The sequence below is a fragment of the Magnolia sinica genome, chromosome 16 (assembly GCF_029962835.1).
Source record: "Magnolia sinica isolate HGM2019 chromosome 16, MsV1, whole genome shotgun sequence".
In the NCBI taxonomy this organism is placed as follows: domain Eukaryota; kingdom Viridiplantae; phylum Streptophyta; class Magnoliopsida; order Magnoliales; family Magnoliaceae; genus Magnolia; species Magnolia sinica.
Genome location: NC_080588.1, coordinates 2,927,841 through 2,949,609, shown reverse-complemented (window position 1 = coordinate 2,949,609; position 21,769 = coordinate 2,927,841). Strand labels below are relative to the sequence as shown.

General features: G+C 36.7%; 1 protein-coding gene across 1 annotated transcript; it reads left to right on the top strand.

Annotated features, from left to right (window-relative positions):
• The first annotated feature begins 11,756 nt into the window (after positions 1 to 11,756).
• Positions 11,757 to 18,918, top strand: LOC131229489 (exopolygalacturonase-like). Its single transcript, XM_058225454.1, has 4 exons — positions 11,757 to 12,079; positions 14,739 to 15,053; positions 16,074 to 16,589; positions 18,360 to 18,918. Exons 1-4 carry the CDS (start codon positions 11,816 to 11,818, stop codon positions 18,582 to 18,584), a joined length of 1,320 nt encoding a protein of 439 aa, XP_058081437.1. The 5' UTR covers positions 11,757 to 11,815; the 3' UTR covers positions 18,585 to 18,918.
• Positions 18,919 to 21,769: the final 2,851 nt, after the last annotated feature.

Below are 21,769 nucleotides of genomic sequence, written 5' to 3'. Positions count from 1 at the left end.
CAAGGCCCATTCGAATATCCACTCTAAATCCCACATTCAAAGGCCCATGATCCAAGGCCCACATTTCAAGGCCCATTTAGAAAATCCTTCAAATCAAAATCCACACCTAGAACCAAAATCATGTCAAAAAGTGGACCCGACTCCCAGATAATGGCCCACCATCAAGATCCACGAAAATCCAAGTGGGCCACAAATTATCAATCTGGCCCATCAAAAGATCACCATTTCATGATGTGTAAGGATTGAACCCTCTTCAAAAAAAATTTAAAAAAAGAAGAAGAAGAAGAAGAGAAAATACATGAAAAACACCAAAAAAATCATGCACAAAAAAGAGTGGGGCACCTTTCTTATGACACCCCACTTAATAATACACACACACACACACACACACACACACACACACATTTCATGGCAAAAAGAAAGTTTTCCAGCAATATGAAAGTGCTGGAATTCCAGGTAAACATTCCAAAATCTTAGATTTTTTGGTCTCTCCTAAAAAGGGGGGTGGTCATCAAAGCTCCATAGACATGAATACTTGGACCCATCAAAACAGAAAAACCATTGCACAAATGAGAAATGACTACCTGAAAAGAAAAGATTAGGAACAAAGAGAAGAAGCAAAGAAGAAACAAGGAGATGAAGATCAACACCAAAGAAGAATGAGAGCTTGCAATGGACAACAATGGTGTCCCTGGAAACAAAACAAGAGGAAGAAATAGGGAATGCGAGAGCCGGCCTCTTACCAGCACCCCCCCTTTGACCAATGGACGAATGGATTCCGGGCAGTGCGTGCTATCCCCTACCGATGGGATGTGAGGACCTTGGAAATGACTTGGTCCGACGAACAAAGAGAATGAATAAAGAAGGGAGAGATTCTCATGAGAAAAAGAGAAAATGATTATCTCACGAGAAATTGGAAATCTTGAGATAAGAAAATGAAGAAAAACTTCAGGAAAATAGAGAAAAGTGCAAAAATATAAAAAATGACAAAATAAAAGCCAAGATTGTTGATCAACCCCACTAATTTACTAGTGGAGGCAATACGATTATCTGAACTTATTAAAAAAATGCAATAAAAACCGAACGATGACGCCCTCAAGCGAGATCGAATGGATTTTTTTGAAAATCCCAAAAATGTTTACAATAAAATCCCCAAGGGGTATAGCCTTGCGGAGGACAGTTTTTAACAAACCAAATTTTCAAAAAAAAAAAAAATAGCGTTTGACACACAATATACTGAGAAATCTCCTATATTTCCTAGTGGTGTCCGATGCAAATAATAAAATAAGATTCGACCACTTCCGGTCTCCCAAGAGGATAATCGAATCCGTATGCGACAAAAGTATGATTGGTCTGATTTTTGATATCAGGACAGTCGTACAAATAGAATGCAAGTGATGATTCGATTTATCTCTAGCAAGAATAACCAATTCAAAGTGGAGAAAATCCGTCATAATTAAAATATCAAAATCAGAAGACTGCATGGGAAAAGATTACCCCTGCATACTTAGTCCGAGACACTTAGAAAGTCTAATCGAGTCCAAGTCAGCGTAATGAGTTTCCCATAAGGCTGCAGAATACGTAGGGCAGCTAACTACTTTGACGATCAAACGAAACAAGCACCCCTATGGTGATTACGTAACAAAGAAAACAACAAGATCAAAACAGTACGGGAATCCCCGTAAAGCCGCAAAACGCGCAGGGGCCCTACTTTTCAAACTTACCCTCCAATAATATTATCAATCTGACATGAAAAGGTTGTGATTTGTAGCCTGTAATGCCGCAGAACGTGCAGAAATAATCTCAACGTTTTCCTCAAACCCTCATGATATGTGCGAGTCGTCTCTTTCCAAAAAGTAAACTGAATATGATACTATGCCAAGCAATGGATCTGAACCACAATCTTTTCTAACTAAAAGGGTGGGATATCCACTCGCTTTGGTATTCAGTTGCTCCCAAGCTCTGCCTAAGAGGGGGATCTGTAGACACCCCACCCCGGTTAGCAACTTGGAAAGGCATGGATGACCCTTAGGAGCTAAACTGAAACCTCAACCGCAGTCATTCCCTGAACTTGATCCAAACCCCAACCAAACCCAAACCATCACATTACCACAAACCTTAATTCAAGCCAGCATATAAACCAGAGCATGTCCAAAAGTCTATCCATTTTTCAGTCATTTTAAGCGAAACATCCGAAAACGGGCTTCAGACCCATCTCATGGCCCGAAATAGGCCCACCAGCCCAAACCATAGAAGCGACCACATTCGAGCGGTAGTCTGACTACCGCCGGCGGTAATCGGATTACCGGCCTCTCCCAACAGGTATCCCCTCTGAGCACACACCCGTTTCCCCTCTAAAAGTCAACTCTCCTACAGAATTACCCCTAAGTTTTTATCCTATTTACCATCCTACCAAAGCCCAAGAGCCTATGAAAGCATGCCACGTAGCATTACCCTCCCCTCAACCAATCACAAGTTGTCACATCAATATTTACCCTTCAAAAACTCTGGAATTACCAAAATGCCATCCCAAAAGGCTATAAATAGCCTTCACATCTCTTCAATTGATACACCCAAGAAAATCCAAAACAACCATCAATCCACCGAGAGTGAGATAGAGAGGGAGAGTGAGTGAGTGAGAGGAGTGCTTGAATTCTCAAGCTCCCATCTTTAGCCCCATTATAGCCTCCTCCAACCATCTCTTTCGCGTCCTAACCTCACTTGGGTCAATCATTCCCAACCATAGTGCATCCAAACATCCGAGTCATTTCAAATATAAGCCAAAGATCACCCAATCATCATTAGTATTCATATCTCAAATCGCATCATTACTTCCCTTCTTGACCCCCTTGCTCCTCTAGATCACCATTGAATGTGTGACATTAATTTCCAACCACTGCATATTTACATTATAACCATCCATCAGATGTCCAGTGATTAGTCATGCAGGAAATCAAATCAGTATCTTTGTCGGTTTATGGCCCATCTAAAATGGGGTAGATTATTTTATGCAATTTAATTGTAATTATTTTGTGCAATACCTGATGCATCCAGTTGGTACAAGCATAGCCGTTCTTTAAATGATCAGAACTATCAAACAGATCATCCAACCATTGATGTTTCGACATCCAAACTATTCTAGATTTAAAGATGCTGGTGATGAAATATGTGGCGTTTTTAAAAAAAATTCTGTTGTACTTATTAGTTGACCAACTCCATTTTCAGGCCAATGATCAAAGGGCCATGATTTTCCAACTTAAGAGATTTTTTTATCAACCCAAATATACTATATGAACAATCAGATAAACGGTTTGGATCACCTAACCATGAGCTCTGCATGTACTAAACAGCACATCAAGACACTATCCAAGCTGTGATGCATCAGGACCTTCTGATTTCTCATCTTAAGAAGTTCCATTCTAGAAGCCCTTTGGGCCACCTTTGCACTTCATTTTCAAGCTCAAATGTATAGCCATACATAGATGAATGGTCATAGGCTCCCAATTACATGCAACTCGATCGTTTACAAGTGGGGTCCATGGTTAGTCCCTTAATCCGGACCAATCATAGTGAAACCTATCACGAATGGGCCATACCCAAAAATGTAAGGTAGGTTCAGGACCACCACTAACAACTTTTGATGCTTTTGGTAGGTAAGGTAGACTCAGGCTACCAAAACTAGATCAAGGTCACTAGGATCTGGGGTTCGGGTCCTTGCCTCGGTGTTAGACTTTCTTTCAACACAAGGTCTTATATTCGAGTTCTATAATTGTTGAAATCCCACTATGGCGTGAGTGTGGGTGTGTGTAATAAACAGAAAAGTCGCTAGTTCGAAACATGATTTTAAAACTGGATAACTGAATATTGGGCTCATTTACTTTTTTGATTTGTTTGGATTTTTGTTTTTTGGTTTTTATTAAAGGCAGGAGCACACCACCTAATTTACTGATATAAGATAAATAAGCTTCAATTAATGGGATAGAATTTACACCTTATGTTAATAAATTATTGAGAATCATTGTTCAAATCTTAATTTAATTAGGATATTTAGTTATTAAAGAAGCTTTGGTAGAGTAAAATTAAGGAAATGGTTAATTAAAAAAAAATCATTTTAGAGTTGTGATTTTAATAGAATTATAAAATAAAAGTTTTTTTTCTACGTAAGTAAAAGTTTTTTCATCTTTTGCATCTTTTTTTTTTCTTTTTTTTTTTTATAAAAATAATAATAAAGTAGTTTCTCTCTCTCTTTCTATTCTCTTAGCATTAGGGCTGTCAATGGGCCGGGTTAGCTCGCCTTGGGCTGGAGTCAAAAGCTCGAGGGCTGGACTCAGGCTTGAAATTTAGTCCTGTTTCCCATCAACCCGCCCCGATTATTATTATGATTTATAAGGATAATTTTGTACTATACACAATACATAAAAATCCTCATAGACACATATAATGCTCCAACTGGCCCAACATAAACATTTTATGCCGGGCTCAAGTTGGATTATTTTGGCTTGTCACCAGCTCGAGCCAAGCATGGGTCTATGATGAAAAATGTGAACCAGATTTGACAGAGCTAGGCCTGACCCTACTCCAGCCTATTGACACTTCTACTCAACATTCTCTTTATTTATCTTCTTTTTTTTTTCCTTTCTTTTCTTTTCCAAGAATGTAGAGACTTGTCTCCATAGACTTGCTTGTGTGACTTTTACACGTAATAAAACATTCCTAACTAATACAAAGAGATAAAAAGCCATATCTATCCCAAGACAGCAAAATAAGAGATTGCGTCTTAATTCCAAAAACCAAATTCTGAGACTATCACAGGCATGGTTAGCTAATGCATCAACAACCTGATTTCCCTCAAACCTGGATGCTCATTTGAATTGTATTGCAAAACAATCAGTTTTAATCATGCAAAATTAACTAAAATCAATGAAGATTCTTATTGCAAATTTGTAGCCATACCTTCAATATGAATACCAAGGAGGAAAGTTCCATCAAGCTAGTTATTGTAATTTGATTTGATAGTCCATCCAAAGCAACTCTAAACGATAGCAAAATTTTTATATGGCCTTTAAACACCCCTTAATGATGGTTAGAAAAAGAAGAAGAGGAAAGATGTCTTTGAACTACATATCTCTAACATTAGAGGTTTACTCAAGACAAACTCTTAACTTTAAAAGATAATCTAAATTGTATTTTTAATGCATTTTAAAATGTCTATAGTTCTGCACCTCAAAAATTGCATAAAGATTCGGTAGAATACATCCTTATTTTTTTTAATTTTTAATTTTTAAATTTATTTATTTATTTATTATTATGATTTTTGGTGGATTAGATCTATTGCATACGAGGTCATGTTTCAATGATCTAAAACGTTTTTTTATGGTGGGCTTTATTGCTGATAGAAAATAGCAAAAGGGAAAAAAAAAACACTTGAATTAGAATATTTTAACCCTTTGATCCTTTAGGGTGTGTACATGTGGAATCCATGATTTTTTCAGAAAAATGTAACAATTATTAGGGGTACACATAGGTCAATTCGGTCCAGTTCTGGGGTGAAATCAGAACCGAACCGTTCCTAACGGTTCTAGGATATTTGGAACTGGAACGGACCGTTAAAATCGGTTCTGTTCCACGGTTCTAAGCTTTTTATGATCCAGCCTAATTGCATTTTTTATTTATAATTTAGCCCATGTCCATTCGTGTTGTGATCCATTTGATGAATGGTTTAGATATTGTATAAGGTATGCAAAAATACATTTATGGAAACAATCAAATGATGCATTGTAAATCATAAATCATGAGTCAAATATGGAAACAATAAAAGGGTTCTTGGTTCGATTTCAAGTTCGGTTACAGATTTGGTTCCACGATTTAGATCTACGGTTTGGTTCTATGGATCGGTTCACGATTCGGTCCGGCTCTACATACCCCCAAACTGAGAACCGAACCGATGTAATCGGTTATTTGATTTTTAGAACCAGAACCGGAACTGGTGCACTCTAGAACCAAACTGTTTGGTTGGTTCCGGTCCAGTTCCACGGTTCTACCGGTTCGATGTGCACCCCTAACAATTATGCAAAGATAATTTCCCTTATAGTAAAAATTTGAATTTTAAAAATGGAATGCTTATTAAGATAACAAGTGAAAATTTTATATTTATTAGATAATAATTACCTTATTTGTTGTACAGAAAATTCTAATCATAAATAAGAATAATAATCACTTTGTGGAATCCAAGTATCGAAACCACCCAAATGCCTTCTTAATAAAATATTATTATCATTTTCATATAGATTCGACGTATTCAAACATGCACTTAGCTCTTTTCCTTTGAATAAATAATATCTCCTTTATCTTCTTCTTTTCTTTTTTTTCTTTTTTTTTTTTGTGTTAGCTTGTTAGTACACCCACTGTAAGTTCATACTACACTGTTAGCCACCCCCACTAAGGAATGGATACCAAGACCTCAGTGTTAGAACAAGGTATCTTTCACATAGTCTACCACTTAAGCTATGGATCTGGGTGTATATCTCCTTTATCTATTGTCTTCTGTGTGCGGATCTTCCAACCCTGAAGATGTTTTGGAAGTGATGTATGAAAACATTATTTCTGGGTGATTTCTCTTGATGGCATCATTTAGCTATTTTCTTACAATAAATTTATGAAATATTTACTTATTTCAGTTATTTGTAGCATATTTTAATTTTTAATTTTTAAAATTTACAAAATTTAAATAATGGGATCATTTAGTTGTAGATCTAGCTATTTTGACCCACGATCTGGAATCTACTACTAATAGAGTGGATTTTACATATAAAATAATGGGCCTCTGACAAAGCTCGGGTATTCCAAGCACTGCATAAAATAGGTGTTGCAGAGGATTCCAGTCCTAATCTTCTCTACCTATCCTTTAAATTAACAACCGAAACCCTAGAAAAAAAAAAGAAAAAAGAAGAGTACCCATAACATTGAATATCTCTTTATACGGTGTAGAGCCGTACACCTCCACATGTGAAATCGTGATACATGGGTCCGTGATCATATCCATGGACCGTTTGGATCGATTATGTTTCACCTAAAAATAATTTAGCCCACTCAGAAGGTAGGCCCTGATGATGGAAACAGGGTGATGGATTAAAAAACTTCAACCAAGTGTTTTAGAGCTATATATTTGTTTTTCAAACTGTGGTCCACCTAACCAGTGACTTAACCTAAATCTTAGGCTAGGGCATTAATATAGTAATGCCTTTTTAATGGACGGATTGGATCTTAGATCTACATTCGGTGATGGCAAATGTGTGGTGCATTCATTAGTTGTATTGTACACTCGTGTGCGCACCACTTTCCTAAAAAGCCCACCTGTAATGCTGTGGGCCGCCATGTAACTGTACTAAATCCATTCTGTTCATTTGTTTCGCCATATCATATTAGGGCATGACTCTAAACATGAGGCAGATCCAAGACTCAAGTGGGGCATGACACAAGAATCAATGGGGATTCAATGCTCACCATTGAAACTTTAGTGGGGAAATTGTTCTTTCGTAATCATATTTCTCAAACATGCATGTTCTCACGTAAGCAATTCTCAATAAATAATTTCAGAGAATGGTTTCTTGATAATCAATCATGCAGTTGCTAGAAGAGTACCAAATAGCCCTTAATTTAATTTTATAAGCTTATTATACAAGTTTTGCATGTGGGGCCCACCAAGTGTGTGTATGGCATCTAACCTGCCCAACAAGGCCACCTCATTGCAAAAGTTGGACCACCAAAAAATCAGCCCTATCCAATACCAAGTGGGGTATCACGTGATTCCAAAAATTTTTAGATGATTGTCAATTGTTTTCTATGAAAGAGAGCTAACCTACCTAATGATTATATATATCTGATTTTTGAAGCCTTGAAATATGGACGGATTGAATGATATACTATGTACAAAACAAGGTGCACCATGTGATATATGAATGTTATATACACATCTATAATGGAGCCATCATTTAGAAGTTTTACTTTTAAATACCTTTACGCAAGTGTGTATAAATATTTTCATACACATTTAATATTTCAAATTTAAGGTGTACCTAAATTTATTTTTTTTAAAATAAAATTTAAATAATTTCATAGTAAAAATAATTAAATATTTAAAATATTACACAAAAGATTAATTTATAGAACTAATAGGTACCAAGATTTGAAAATACTAAAATTTAAATAGTTTTAAAATATTGCATATTAAATATATAATTAGGAAAATTTTAATCATAAAGAGAAATTTATTTTAAAAATCTTAATTTAATTAATTTAAAATTTTTGAATATTTTTAAATTAGTGAAAGAGAGAAACATATGTTAAACTTATCATATATCGTTTTTCACAAATATTTCTCTTCTAATAAAAAAAAAACTAATTGTATCAATTTGTACTATTGTCATCTTCTAGATATTTTAATTATAAAAATAAATAATTTAATTATAGATTTTTAATGAATTTCTATTTATCATTAAATATTTACTATGTAGTATTTTTAGATGATTTAAATTTTAACTATTTTAAAATCATGGTATCTCTTAGTAGTTTAAAATTTATTTATTATGCAAATTTGAAATATTATGTAATATTTTAAATATGTTAAAAGAGATAACCTCTTTAGGATGTTACAATTTTTAAATATTTAATTATATATTTCTCTTTTAATAAATGATAGTTTTACCATTATGTGCTATTGAAGTTTTTAATCTAATAATTTAATTATAAAATAAATAAATTTAATTATTAAACTTTTAATGAATTGTCAAGGTAATTTTCTAAAAATTTTAAAAGTATCACTTTTAGAATTAAAATTATAAAATCTTCCTAATCCAGGAGTTTAAACCCATTTTCATTTCCATTTTTACCCATAAAGGCGTGTATTCCAACCATTTGTTCTCATGGTCGACATTGTAATGGGAAGTAGTGAATAATAATTCAATTAATGAGGTAGGCTTTTGAAAATAAAAAATTAAAATGATACCTGAATGTAATTTCGATATTAATTAGGTAGTTGTTTATAAAATTCTCTTTAGTAAAATCCTAAAAACTATGATGCCTATGAATATGCACAAACATGTATATGACACATATATCAAAAATCCAAGCCATTCATCAAGTAGTGCATATTGTGTGCATGTGACGCAAGGGAGGACGTGAGGTCGAGCACCATCTTCCTTAAGAGGATAACTATTCCGAATCCACGGAACTTCTCTGGACTCCTCACGGAGACTTCTCGAATCCACAAGGAAAGAAAGCAAGAAATAGAAATAAATTCTAATAAATTCGAAATTGATTAACGAATGAATAAAAACGAGTTCACGACCCTTTAAATAGGGGTACCAGGCAATGAGAAAGAAATCAGAATCAAACTACAACTAAAACTCCTAGAATTCGTGACTTACTATAAATAGTAAACTTACTATTTATAGAGGGCATGATGTCTACTAGTGTGCAAGGTTTTCAGCCAAAAACAGTAATTGTCCTATTTGGCTTCACCAAACCGTTCTCCTAATTATTCTAAGCTCTTTTCACGTTGGACACAACTCCTAAAGCCCGACAAATGAAGAGTTATAATCAAACTAAAACTTACTATTTATAGTAAAAACGAAATTAAAACAGGAAAATGACTGTCGATCCAGGGGTATTTCGCAAATCCGGCTTACGCAACCCAGCATAGCGGGGTTGGTTGGCTAAAGTAGCTCGTTCTACCCCAAAATCATATATTTTACGCCAGATAACTCATTTCGGATTGTGAGATACGCCCGATTTAAGGTCTGATGGTTCGGATCACTTCTGTCGTTGACCGGGCCTTTTCTGATTCATCTTGGCCATGTAACTGTCCGCGACCCGCTCTACATCAGCATGCAACATCCAAAAACCATGCTTATTTGATTATCGGATTAATTATAAGATTGATGGACATTTATTGGACAATTAAAAACGAAAAATATCAAATCCTATTTTAATAAGTGCCCACTAATCGGAGGGTCGGATTGGTCACCCAATCTACTCTTGGTATTGTGAACTATGGATGGTGAGTCCAGAATTTTGTTGTTGTGTTTAAGTTAATGTATGCCATAGGTACAATTTTCTAGGGCATGTGTATCAAACATTATACTCTACCAAAGTATTATAAAACCCTATTCTAATTGGGAATCAGCTAAAGACACCTCTACCAGTATTTGTAGAAAAATATAGAGATTTTTGGATGACTCCTCAACCAGCATTTATAGGAAAAGTAGAGATTTTGGTTGGTCGTACATACGACCTGGCCTATTCAATTATTGTACTATGCCAGACTTTTAGGGCATACTATTGACACAATGGAATTTACTTAATGCATGGTTTTGATGTCATGTGCACCAAAAAAAAAAAAAAAAAGGAAAAAAAAAAGAGGCAATTATCCAAAAACCTAACGTGGTGGCCCACATCATATGGGCCTATTTTTTTTTGCCAATTATCCTAATAATGTAGGGAGAAATATGTGTCATTATTACGATTTTACCATAACTAAACCCTGGAATCATTATCAATACAAATGTATTAAGATATCGATAAGTAATTTGTAATCATTGTACTTTTCATTATATTATCATGAATAATAATAACAATTTATTTTGATGATGATTTAACTTTGAAGTAATATAAAATTATTATCATTATAATTTTATCATAGATAAATTAAATAATGTAAAGTTTTGATTATTGCGATCAAATGTAGCTGACGATAAAATACATGTAAAGTAATTTATAATCGTTACTCATTTCCTTTGCATTACTCTATCTATTTGCGAGACAAGCAGGCTCAAAGTGTACTTTATGTATACTTGTAAGTTAAAGATCTATAAGCTTACAACTTTAGGTGCCACTTTATCGTTAAACGTTTTCTTACCATATATTTATGGGTAACACAATCGAGTGGTTTGGATCTTACAACATGACACTTTAGGGAATTCAACATCCAAGGTGGGGCTCATTATATGAACAGCTTGAATCATTGATTGGTAGGATCCAATTTTATGGACCAAAGCATGTATAATCATGTTGTGTTCAACTAATTAAACACCCATTAAAGTTTCTAATAACCATTGATGGTTTGAAATTTAAAAGAAAACGATTGAACCTTTAACTTAACTGGTCAAATTTTAAGCAGAAATTAGAAAAATTATATATTTTAAAAAAAACTTAAAATAGCTTTATTAATGTTCCCACACTATCCCCAAACATTTTCAATGCACGCGGGGTGACCTATCATCGATCTGAACCATTCATTCATTGTTATAAATACGAGCAAGGCATGGTCCAAATCCTAACTCTTTAAATAAGGCTAATTTGTTACAACTGTCCATTGTTTGCGAGCCACAAATCACTCTTTTAATTAAACATATATCTTAATTAAAAATGTCTTTTAATACTTCAAAATTATTATTTTTACAGTAAAATATTTAAAAAAAAAAAAAAAACTTGTGTTCCACGTGCATTTGCATGTGCTCAATTGATTTCTAGTAAGAAAAATAAAATTAAAAAAAGAAAAGTGCATGGTGGTACGTAACACTCAAATTATGAAAGTTAGTGGTTGGAGTTGCAAGAAGTCCCATCAAAATGGAGAGAGAGAGAGAGAGAGAGAGAGAGAGAGAGAGCACGTTAACCATGCTGTAATAACAGTATAAAACCAAGAGAACGGTTTGCTCATTCCATTCACTGATTTTTTATTTTTTTTTATTTTTAAATCAAGAGAAAAGGAGAAAAGGAGGGGCTATCACAACCGAGTTACCATCTTGGACAATCCAAAATGGGCCGGATCGCAACCAATGCCTCGAAAATATGCATGTTGGTCTTCTTGTTCTTGACCACATTTGCCGTCGAAGCGAATGGCCCACTCAAGATCATCCGTGAAAGGCGCCATGGAGCTGTGGTGAGGAGATCAAGCAATCGAGTTAGAATCTCTCATGGGAAGCGAAATGGGGCGCATTCTGCCAGATGGAAACGCCCATCGAAAGAATTCGATGTGGCGGCCTATGGGGCCGTAGCCGACGGTGCAACTGATAGTGCTCAGGTGACCCACCCATATCCATGCACACAACATATGGGACATGATAGTTTAAAATGTATCCCCATTCATGGTTCTAAAACTCGCAGACTTGAGTCAAAACTCGGCCGAGTCAACTCGATTCGACGACTTATTAAGAAATGACTCAACAAGACTCACTGAGTCGACTCACCAACTTGGTTAACTTTAATAATAATAATAATAATTTAAGATGTTTTCTATGATACTAATGAAAAGGAGTTTCAACCTATTTTAGTTTCCGAATTTGCCCTTACAGCTCAATTATCCATAGTGTTTTTTATATGTACTTTTTAGTAATTTATATTTTCTCAAGTAAAAGACTCAAGTGTCTTAACATGTATCACTGAAGATAAGGTCTCAAGTTCAACCTATTGGACCATAAGTTACCATCCACCTAGTAGATAACTTCTAAGCTTTCATGTGTGCACTAGATCTAACCCGTCCAATGAGTTGTCTGCTTCATGAGTATCACGTTATGCAAAAATCAGCCACATCTAATCAGAAGTGGACCAGACTTCTATTTTGATATTCATCAATGGGTAGATATTGTTTTCCATAGTGTGGGACACCTAATAAGTGGATGGGGTTGATTTTTGTACAAGGAGATCCTTACGGTGGGGACAACCTATTGGAAAGGCTGGATGTTCCCCATATATGATAGGTTGAAAGTTATTTGCTAAGTGGACCATAGACACTTAGGCCGTGCTTGGATGGTAAGTTACGTTAAATATGCTAATTATGCTTCAAGTTACTTACCATGATTTCTACTTATTGAGCAGATAATGTGTGTTTTAACACAACTCACCCAAGAAGTCTCCATCTTCCATTATTGAAACATACAGTCTAGTAATACTGTAACCGTGGGGCCCACTTTGATGTTTGTGTTATGTATCCACTCCGTCCATCCATTTTGACAGTTCATTTTAGGATATTGGCCCAAAAATAAACTAGATCCAAATTTCAGGTGAACCACACCACAGAAAACAATGGTGATTGAACGTCCACCATTAAAAACTTCCTAAGGCCCACCGTAACGTTTATTTTCCATCCAACCGGGATGAAGGGAAAACAAAAATATGTGCTTGATCCAAAACTTTTGTGGCCAAACAGCATGAAACATTCCCAAGTACAATGCCTACCTACCATTGAAACCTTTGCTGGACCTAGTCATGTAGGCAAGGGCTACAGTGATGCGTGTTGAGAATCCACTCCGTCCATCCATTATTTCAGCTCATATTAGTGACTCGGCTAAAAATTGAGGTAGATCCAAAGCATAATAGTGGGCCACACCAAAGGAAACAATGGAAATTGAAGGACTGCCATTAAAATCTTCCCATGGCCCACCATGCTTATTATATGCCATCCAAACTGATTATAAGGTCACTCGACACCCCCATAAGATCATATGAAAAAACAGTTGGTTAGGGTGGATATTTTAAAAATACAATGTGGGCATATGACTATTTCAACAGTGAATGTTTAGTGACATTGTTTCAAGTAGTATGACCCACTTAAGTGTTAGATCTGTCTCATATTGGTCCAAAACCTAAAATAAAAAAATTAAAAAAAAAAAATAGTAAATTTCTCAAAAACAACGTAATGGCCTAATGGGATACTCTAATTTTTTAGCTGCAAATAATGTGCTATGTAATGTGTTGCAGTTGCATCCCTCCTATTCCAGCTTACAACTGCCGCATGCATAGCCAGTGGGGCCCACCATGATGTGTGTCTTATCCACACTGTCCATCCATTTTTTCAGCTCATTTTAGGTAATGATCCCAAAAGTGAAGTATATCCAAAGTTCAAGTGGACCACACCAAAGGAAACAGTGGAAATTGAACACCTACTGTTGAAAACTTCTCGGGGCCCACAGTGACGTTTATTTGTCATCTAACCTGTTCAAAAGGTAGACATGGATGAAGGGAAAATACAAATATCATCTTATCCAAAACTTCTGTGGCCCCCATGAAGTTTTCGATAATAGGCATTCAATTCCCACGGTTTCCTGTGGTGTGGTCCACTTGAGCTTTGGATATACTTGCTCATGCCCTAAAATGACCGTGTGGATGAGACACATACATCATCAATACAAAGGCACACATGTCAATTTGGAATTCATACCACACAAAGGTGTACTTTCCATCGGGCCAACATCATTTCATTTGCATATTTTTAAAACTAAAAAAAAAAAGAGTTGACTCGCCGAGTCAACTCAACTCTGAGAAAAGCTCGATTTACTCACCATTAGGGCAAGAATCAGAAAAATCACAACACGACTCGACTTACCAAAATTCAACAATTTTTATGCACTACTATATTTTAGTGCGTGTTTGGTTGCACAAAACATCATAATATTTTGCAAGTCAACTCACTGAGTCGACTTGAATCTGAAAAAAGCTCAATTTAGTCACTATCCAGGTAAGACTCAGAAAAATCATGACAAGGGTTGACTCGCCAAACCTCATAACATTTTTGGGTGTGTTTGGTAGCACCAAATATCATGAAATTTCATAGTATAATAGATAACAATAATTTAACCTATTGGGCTTTCATTAAACTTTCATTTCAGTTTCACATTGCATCCAAACATGGTCTAAGACAAAACATCCATGTAATACTAAAACGACACCGATTTATCTTGCAGGCTATGATGAATGCTTGGAAGGCGGCGTGTGCATGGCCGGGAAAGAGAGTAGCAAAGATCGTCATCCCACAAGGGACATTCCTGATGGGCCCAGCTGCATTGATAGGCCCATGTAGGGCCCCAGTGGAAGTTCAAATCCAAGGAGTAGTGAAGGCTACAGTCGATGTGGACCAATACAAAGATGGTGTTTGGATCCATTTCCAACACATCCATGGACTGAAGGTGTCGGGAGGCGGGACTTTCGATGGCCAAGGAGCTTCGGCCTGGCCACAAAATCAATGCTCCTACAATGCATATTGCAAGCTTTTGCCGACGGTGAGCTTCTAGAGCCCATGATCTGAGGCCTGCACAAGTCCAACCCATGATTTGAATCCAAGACATAGCTAGCCCAAATGGGGAATGGGTTGGGCCAGGCTAGCCCATCACCAGTCTACCTGCTGGGCTGGGTCATAAACTGAGAACCGGCCTGGCTATTCCTAAAGTTCGCCACACTTGCATGGAAAAGGTTATGCAGTGGGTGCATGGTGAAAGGTGGAGAAATCGCTGTGTTCTTCCTCTAAGATAATCCTTAAATCCACATAGTATAAAATATCTAAAAATAATAATTTTAATGAGAATAATGAATGAATTCTTGCTAAGAGTATAAGATACTGCAGGTGTACGTCTACTTGCTCTAACATAATGCAATTGATATAGCCTATACGAGCCTTAAGATGCATAACTTCCTGAAATAGTAAACTTCTAAAAAATAAGAAACTTTCTAAAAATAAAATGACATCTAAACTAGCTCAATTTATTTTAAATGACACAAAAAAGGATTTTAAGCTATAGCGACTTTAAAATGGCTAAAAATTAGTAAAATCATTTTGACTTCATACTCAATTTTGACTGCTAAATATAATGACTGATGTTTACCGCACCATTTGCAAACCAATACCTTTGGAATTGGCTAAGATATATGACTTGTCAATAGCTTTCTAATGATATATTGTTTGGAATTGGCTAAGATACAGGAATTGTCAATAGCTTTCCAATGACATCTTGTGTGAGTGATTCCAATAACAAGTTGTAGCATGCCTTTGGTTGTCTTTGCCCTATCTCGACCCTATTGCTTGACTTCCTTTGAGAATGGTTCTCCATGGCATAGATATCATGCAGGGGCCTGTCACACACACACACACACACACACACACACACACACTTATACCATGTATTTCATTGACAAAATGATCATCTTATATATAAATGGTAACCCTTCACATTTACTATCATAGATCATGCAACGATGCATGCATACAACACACAGCTAACCAAAATCATGTTTTCTCATTGCAGTCAGTCAAGCTCAGCTATGTCACAGGCGCAAATATCCGTCGCATATCATCGATCAACCCAAAGTTCTACCACTTTGTAGTTTTCCAATCTACCAACATCAAGCTCCAAGCCTTGAAGATAATTTCACCAAAAGAGAGCCCAAACACAGATGGAATCCACATAGGGGACTCAAATGGCGTCAAGATCTCCAAAACCATAATAGGAACTGGTGACGATTGCATCTCCATTGGGGAGGGTAGTTACAATGTAACAGTGTTGGGTGTCACATGTGGGCCGGGCCATGGTATTAGTGTTGGTAGCCTTGGAAAATATCAGAATGAAGATGATGTTATCGGAGTGAGAGTGAAAAACTGCACCCTCACAGGAACCACCAATGGCCTAAGGATCAAAACATGGCCAGATTCACCTCCAAGTAGTGCTTCAAAATTTCTGTTTGAGAATATAGTCATGAATAATGTGTACAATCCTATCATCATAGACCAAGAGTACTGCCCAACAGAATCTTGCAGCCCCAAGGTATTCTCTCTTTCATAGTTTCTCCATGCATTTTGATGAATTGGGTCTCTCTCTCTCTCTCTCTCCACAAGCCTTTTTTTCACACACTCTCTCCACAATTGCCTCTCTCTCTCTCTCTCTCTCTCTCTCTCTCTACAATTGTCTTTTTTTCATTATGGTTTGATATTCTGCTATTATTAACTCCACTATAAATGATATGCACTCTAATATAACTATATTGGGAGGCTTTCATTAATCGAAACAAAATACATTCTAAGTTGAAATGTAGCACAGGTCCTTGATTAATCATAGCAGAAAAACCCTTGATTGAAAAGTAAAAACGAGTAAAATAATTTATTACCTGGTATAAAATATATAAATGAAAGTGATGTATATAAATCCTAGTTTATGGTTATTCATCTTCAAAGTATTGAAATTATCAATCAAACTGAGGTAAATAAGGATAGCCTTCAGCATATAAGCATCTCGAATGGCCCATAGGGCTTCAGAATACTAGCCAATGATGCATATCATGTATCTTGAGATATGTTAACTTTAAATAGCCATATAGCCTTGGGGCGTATACAAGTATGGCAGTTCCAACATTATCAAGGGTCTCATATACTAGAGATGATGAAGAGAATGCATTAAACTGCAGCTCAGAGCCTGTTATGGTTCTTAATGCAACAGTTGGGCCATGCAATAAGGTGAAATTTCCAATGTCGACGATAAATACCACTCTTATCTCTCTCTTGCATTTTGTTTTAATGTTTATACATTTTGATGAATTGGGTGCCTTTGTTTTTTATTATACTACTCTCCCTCTGTGTGTGTGTGTGTGTCAGTGAGAGAGAGAGAAACGTTCACATGCAATCGACTGCATGATAAGTTACCATGCAATTGACCTTGTGGGCCCCACAATAAAGCGTTACAGAGTCCAAGCCATGCATCAAGCACGTTATGCCATGTTAGGCCCAAAAATAAGCCCGATCCATAATTTAGGTGGGTCCCACAAAGGGGATGGCAGAGAGAGAGGACACCAATGTTGGCTTAACACCATCCAACCAAATCATGGTGGGCGTCCAAATTAAAATGAGGGAACACACACACACACACACACACACACACACACACACAAAATCGGGCCATTCTAGAATTCCGGTGGGGCCCACCACATGATTTTAAGAGGTTTTAGGCCTCCTTTGACACTAGTGGTTCGAACCACGTATGACACATGGTTTGGATTTCCGACACTTTTCATTGAGAGGCCCACGGGCAAGTAGTTTGTGCGTTCGTGTGTGTAAGAAGGTTTCAAGTCCAACTGGTTGCACCATAATTTACATCCACCCAGCAACTTCCTACCTTTCATGTGTGTGCCACATCCAACCCGTCCAATAGGTTGGCCCAATCATTCAGATTACCATGTGCAAAAATCAGCCACATCCACTCACCGAGTGAACCGCACTTGTATTTTGTTATTTATCAACGGCCAAGAATTATCTTCTATGGTCCGGCCCACCTAATTAGTGGATGAGGCCGATTTTTGCACCAGCCAATCTTCATAGTGGGAAAACCTATTGGATGGTTGGATGTTATTCTTTGGGTGGACCATAAACACAGCATAAAATCATGGACTTCAAGAGTACCCAAATGGCACCGACCACATGATTCCAACCATTGATTTTTGCACCATCTTTTCAAATGGCCCCCACCAGACACTTGAGAGTCTTGTCCATATGGTTTCAGTGCATGGGAATGACACAAACATGCATTTCACCTGTTGGTCCGCAGCCACCGTCCCGTGTTCGGGTTAGCCAAGTTATTTTCAAGAACATCAAGGGAACGTCGGCATCACAGGTCGCAGTCAAGCTCTTGTGCAGCAAAGGCGTGCCATGCCAGAATGTACACCTCACAGACATCTTCTTAAAGTATACAGGACCAGGAGCAGCTCTATCTACTTGTTCTAATGTTATAGGCACTTCTTCCGGCATACAAATCCCATCCTCATGCGTCTGATTGTTTTGATTTTTACTATTTTACTATTGTTGTACGCTATCATAGTAGAAAAACCAATGTCTTTAAGGATCTGGTCAGCATGCAAAACTTCCCAAACTACAATTTTGTATAATTAAAAAATAACAATTCTCATTTAACAATTTATTTATTTTTCAGTTTTTATCTTATTGTTTTATTGATTATTTGGCTACCCTACCTTATATCACAAATTTATTAAGTTTTAGCATTGTGAATGTTTGAGTTTGTAGATTTTCTGCAGCCCATCAGACTATTATTGACACTGTACATATTCATTTATTGGATCATATTAAGAATTTTTGGATGTTTAAGTTTATATGTATAGATGTGATCATTTCATGATAATGTGTGCATGTGAATGTTTATATTGGCCTTTATGAGGAGATGTTGCCGAAATTTGCAGATTTTAATGTTTAAGTTTATATGTATGGATGTGATCATTTTATGATCATGTGTGCACATGAATGTGATCTACTTCTCGCATGGCGTAGACCACGGTGTAGCATGCACAATGAAGTGATACATATTGGGGGTCCTTACTCATGCCTCCGTCGTAGACTCACCAGAGTTTCAACACGAGGTCATGGGTTTGAGTACCCATTGTGGTGAAATCCCACCATAGTGTGAGTGCAATGTAAAAAAAAAAAAAAAATGATACATAGCAAAATGCATGTACATATGAGATGTACCTATTCATGAGATGATAAAGATAAGAACTCACATAAATCAGCACGATCAGCCCTGTACCCTATCAGATCGTGTAAGCCTATGTCTCATAGTGGGAATGGATCATCGGTTAATCGGGTAGATCATGCATGATGATCACATAGACAACAAACATTTGATTATTCACAACATCTGAATTGAGCCATGCATTCTATGGGACCAATTACTTAAAAGTAATGGATAGATTCTAATCCAGTTGCGATGTATGTTGGTCCCATAGGTGACTTTTATGTCCTCATTATTATTATACTACTTTGATTTGCATTCTTAAGACCATGAGCACTGATTCGCCTTGAGTCAAAAGCATGGTAGGAAAGCAACCAAAGTTGGTTGGACTTGAGACCGCCTCATATTTATATTTATATTCTTGAATGCTCTTACTATTTTCGAGTTAATATCTTGATAATATTGCAATAAAGTCAGAATATTTTAAAATCTCCCTCCCTCCCTCTCATGCATGTGGCTTACAACCACATTCTGTTGCTAATATGTATTAAATAATACAATGCACAATATTATATATATATATATATATATATATATATATATATATATATATATAAAACTAGCTGTACCTGAGTAGACCCATATTGAACTGACTTTAGCCGAGTCCATCACATGGACCCAACGTGAACTGACTAGACCCAATTTTTAACCGGGTTCAAAAAAGTGAGACCCAAACCGATTTCTCAATGGGTCCTAAGGATGGTACCCATAACCATTAAAATTAGGTTGGATCCATTGGGTACCTACGGGTCCAGGTACCCGTCCGACAGCCCTACCTGCAGGCAAAAGTGTATCAGTTTCAGAGAATACTTAATCCATGTTAGAAATCATTTGACAGGAGATCCTAAGGAACCAGCAAAAGGTAGAGCCATCTCTCCATAGTGCATATGCATCAATCAGATCCCATCCATATACTGAATCCTAACACAGACAGGGCCTGTATAATCAATGACCATCAGGGTTATGGTAGAAAACAAATGGTTAATGGTCAATTATTGAATAGGGAAATTGAATATATGTGATGATGGTTTGTCTAACAAGACAGCCCATATTAAGATCCAATAAATGTAATCAGCCCTGTACAATTATTTCCTACCATTCGGATGCTTAAATCGACCAAAGACCTAGGCCACTTAGGGAGTGAGGCAGTGCAAATTGAAGGGCTCTAAAAAGGCAAGGGGAAAGCCCAAAAGGACATGGTTGGAGGTAGTAAGAAAAGACTTGACAACCTAACCTATAGTCTAACTGAAGTTATGGCCCTTCATAGAGTGGAATGGCGGAAAATGATTCATGTAGCCAACCCCCAATTAATTGAGATAAAGCTTAGATGATGATGATCCAGTGGACGACTCAAGTAAATTATTCTAACAATATAGGCACATGTACCATGTCATATGAGTGCCCAAATAACAAGTGTGTTTCACTTGTGATTGGGGCCAGATCTTCCAGGTGGATTCCATCTATGAATGGTCTAAAATCGAGTACCAGATGCATTCCTCTTTCACACAAGTATTACCAATGTAGAATAATCACCTTGATCTCCGGTCAAGACTCAAGACACATGCATAATGGGTAACTTTAACAATCTAATGTGTTAATAGGATCTGCATGTGCGGCAGCCCTCTCTAATATTTCCATTTACTCCAATTTTCTGACTTTCTTTTCGTTTGATAAAAGCCAGAATCGGCATTTTGGGTATTGTATCATCCATGTTCTCCTAAACACATCGGATAGTATACACTACTGGTTTTTAAGGAGAAAAAAAAAAGGCTCTAGAATCACCAACAGATCTGAATTCTTACCTTCCTCAAATATGGACATCTAATAGGTGATGGCGGTTCATGGTGCGATTCTCTCGTGCCATTGGGCGAAAAAGTATTCAGTTTCAGACAATGCTTTCATCCATGTTAGTAATTGCGTGGGAGAAATTATGGAAGATCCTAAGAAACCAGAATGTGATGGAGCCATCTCTCCGTGGTGCACATGTTTGAATGGTATGCATCATGTAGACACACCGCAACTGGATCCATCCTTAAGATGAACCATAACATAGCTGGTGTAATGTATGAAAAAACATATATATATATCTATTACTCAATCTGATGAACCTAATAGAAAACAAATAGATAATGGCCAAATATTGAGTACAGTAAATTGAAAAAAGTGACAATGGATTTTCTAACAAGTTTGATTTTTGAAAAATAACCCCTTATTAGAACCCAATAAATGCATGGATCTGTTCATCCCGCTGTACCATATCTACTAGTACAGAGTGGGTTTCACTTGTGTTTGGGACCATACCTTCCTATTGGACTCCACTTATGGATGGCCCGAGATCGGGTACCATAAGCATTCATCTTGCATACAGGTATTACCAATGCAGGATCATTCTTATTTTGGGTCAAAAACACATGGTGGGGCCACCTGTTTGAATG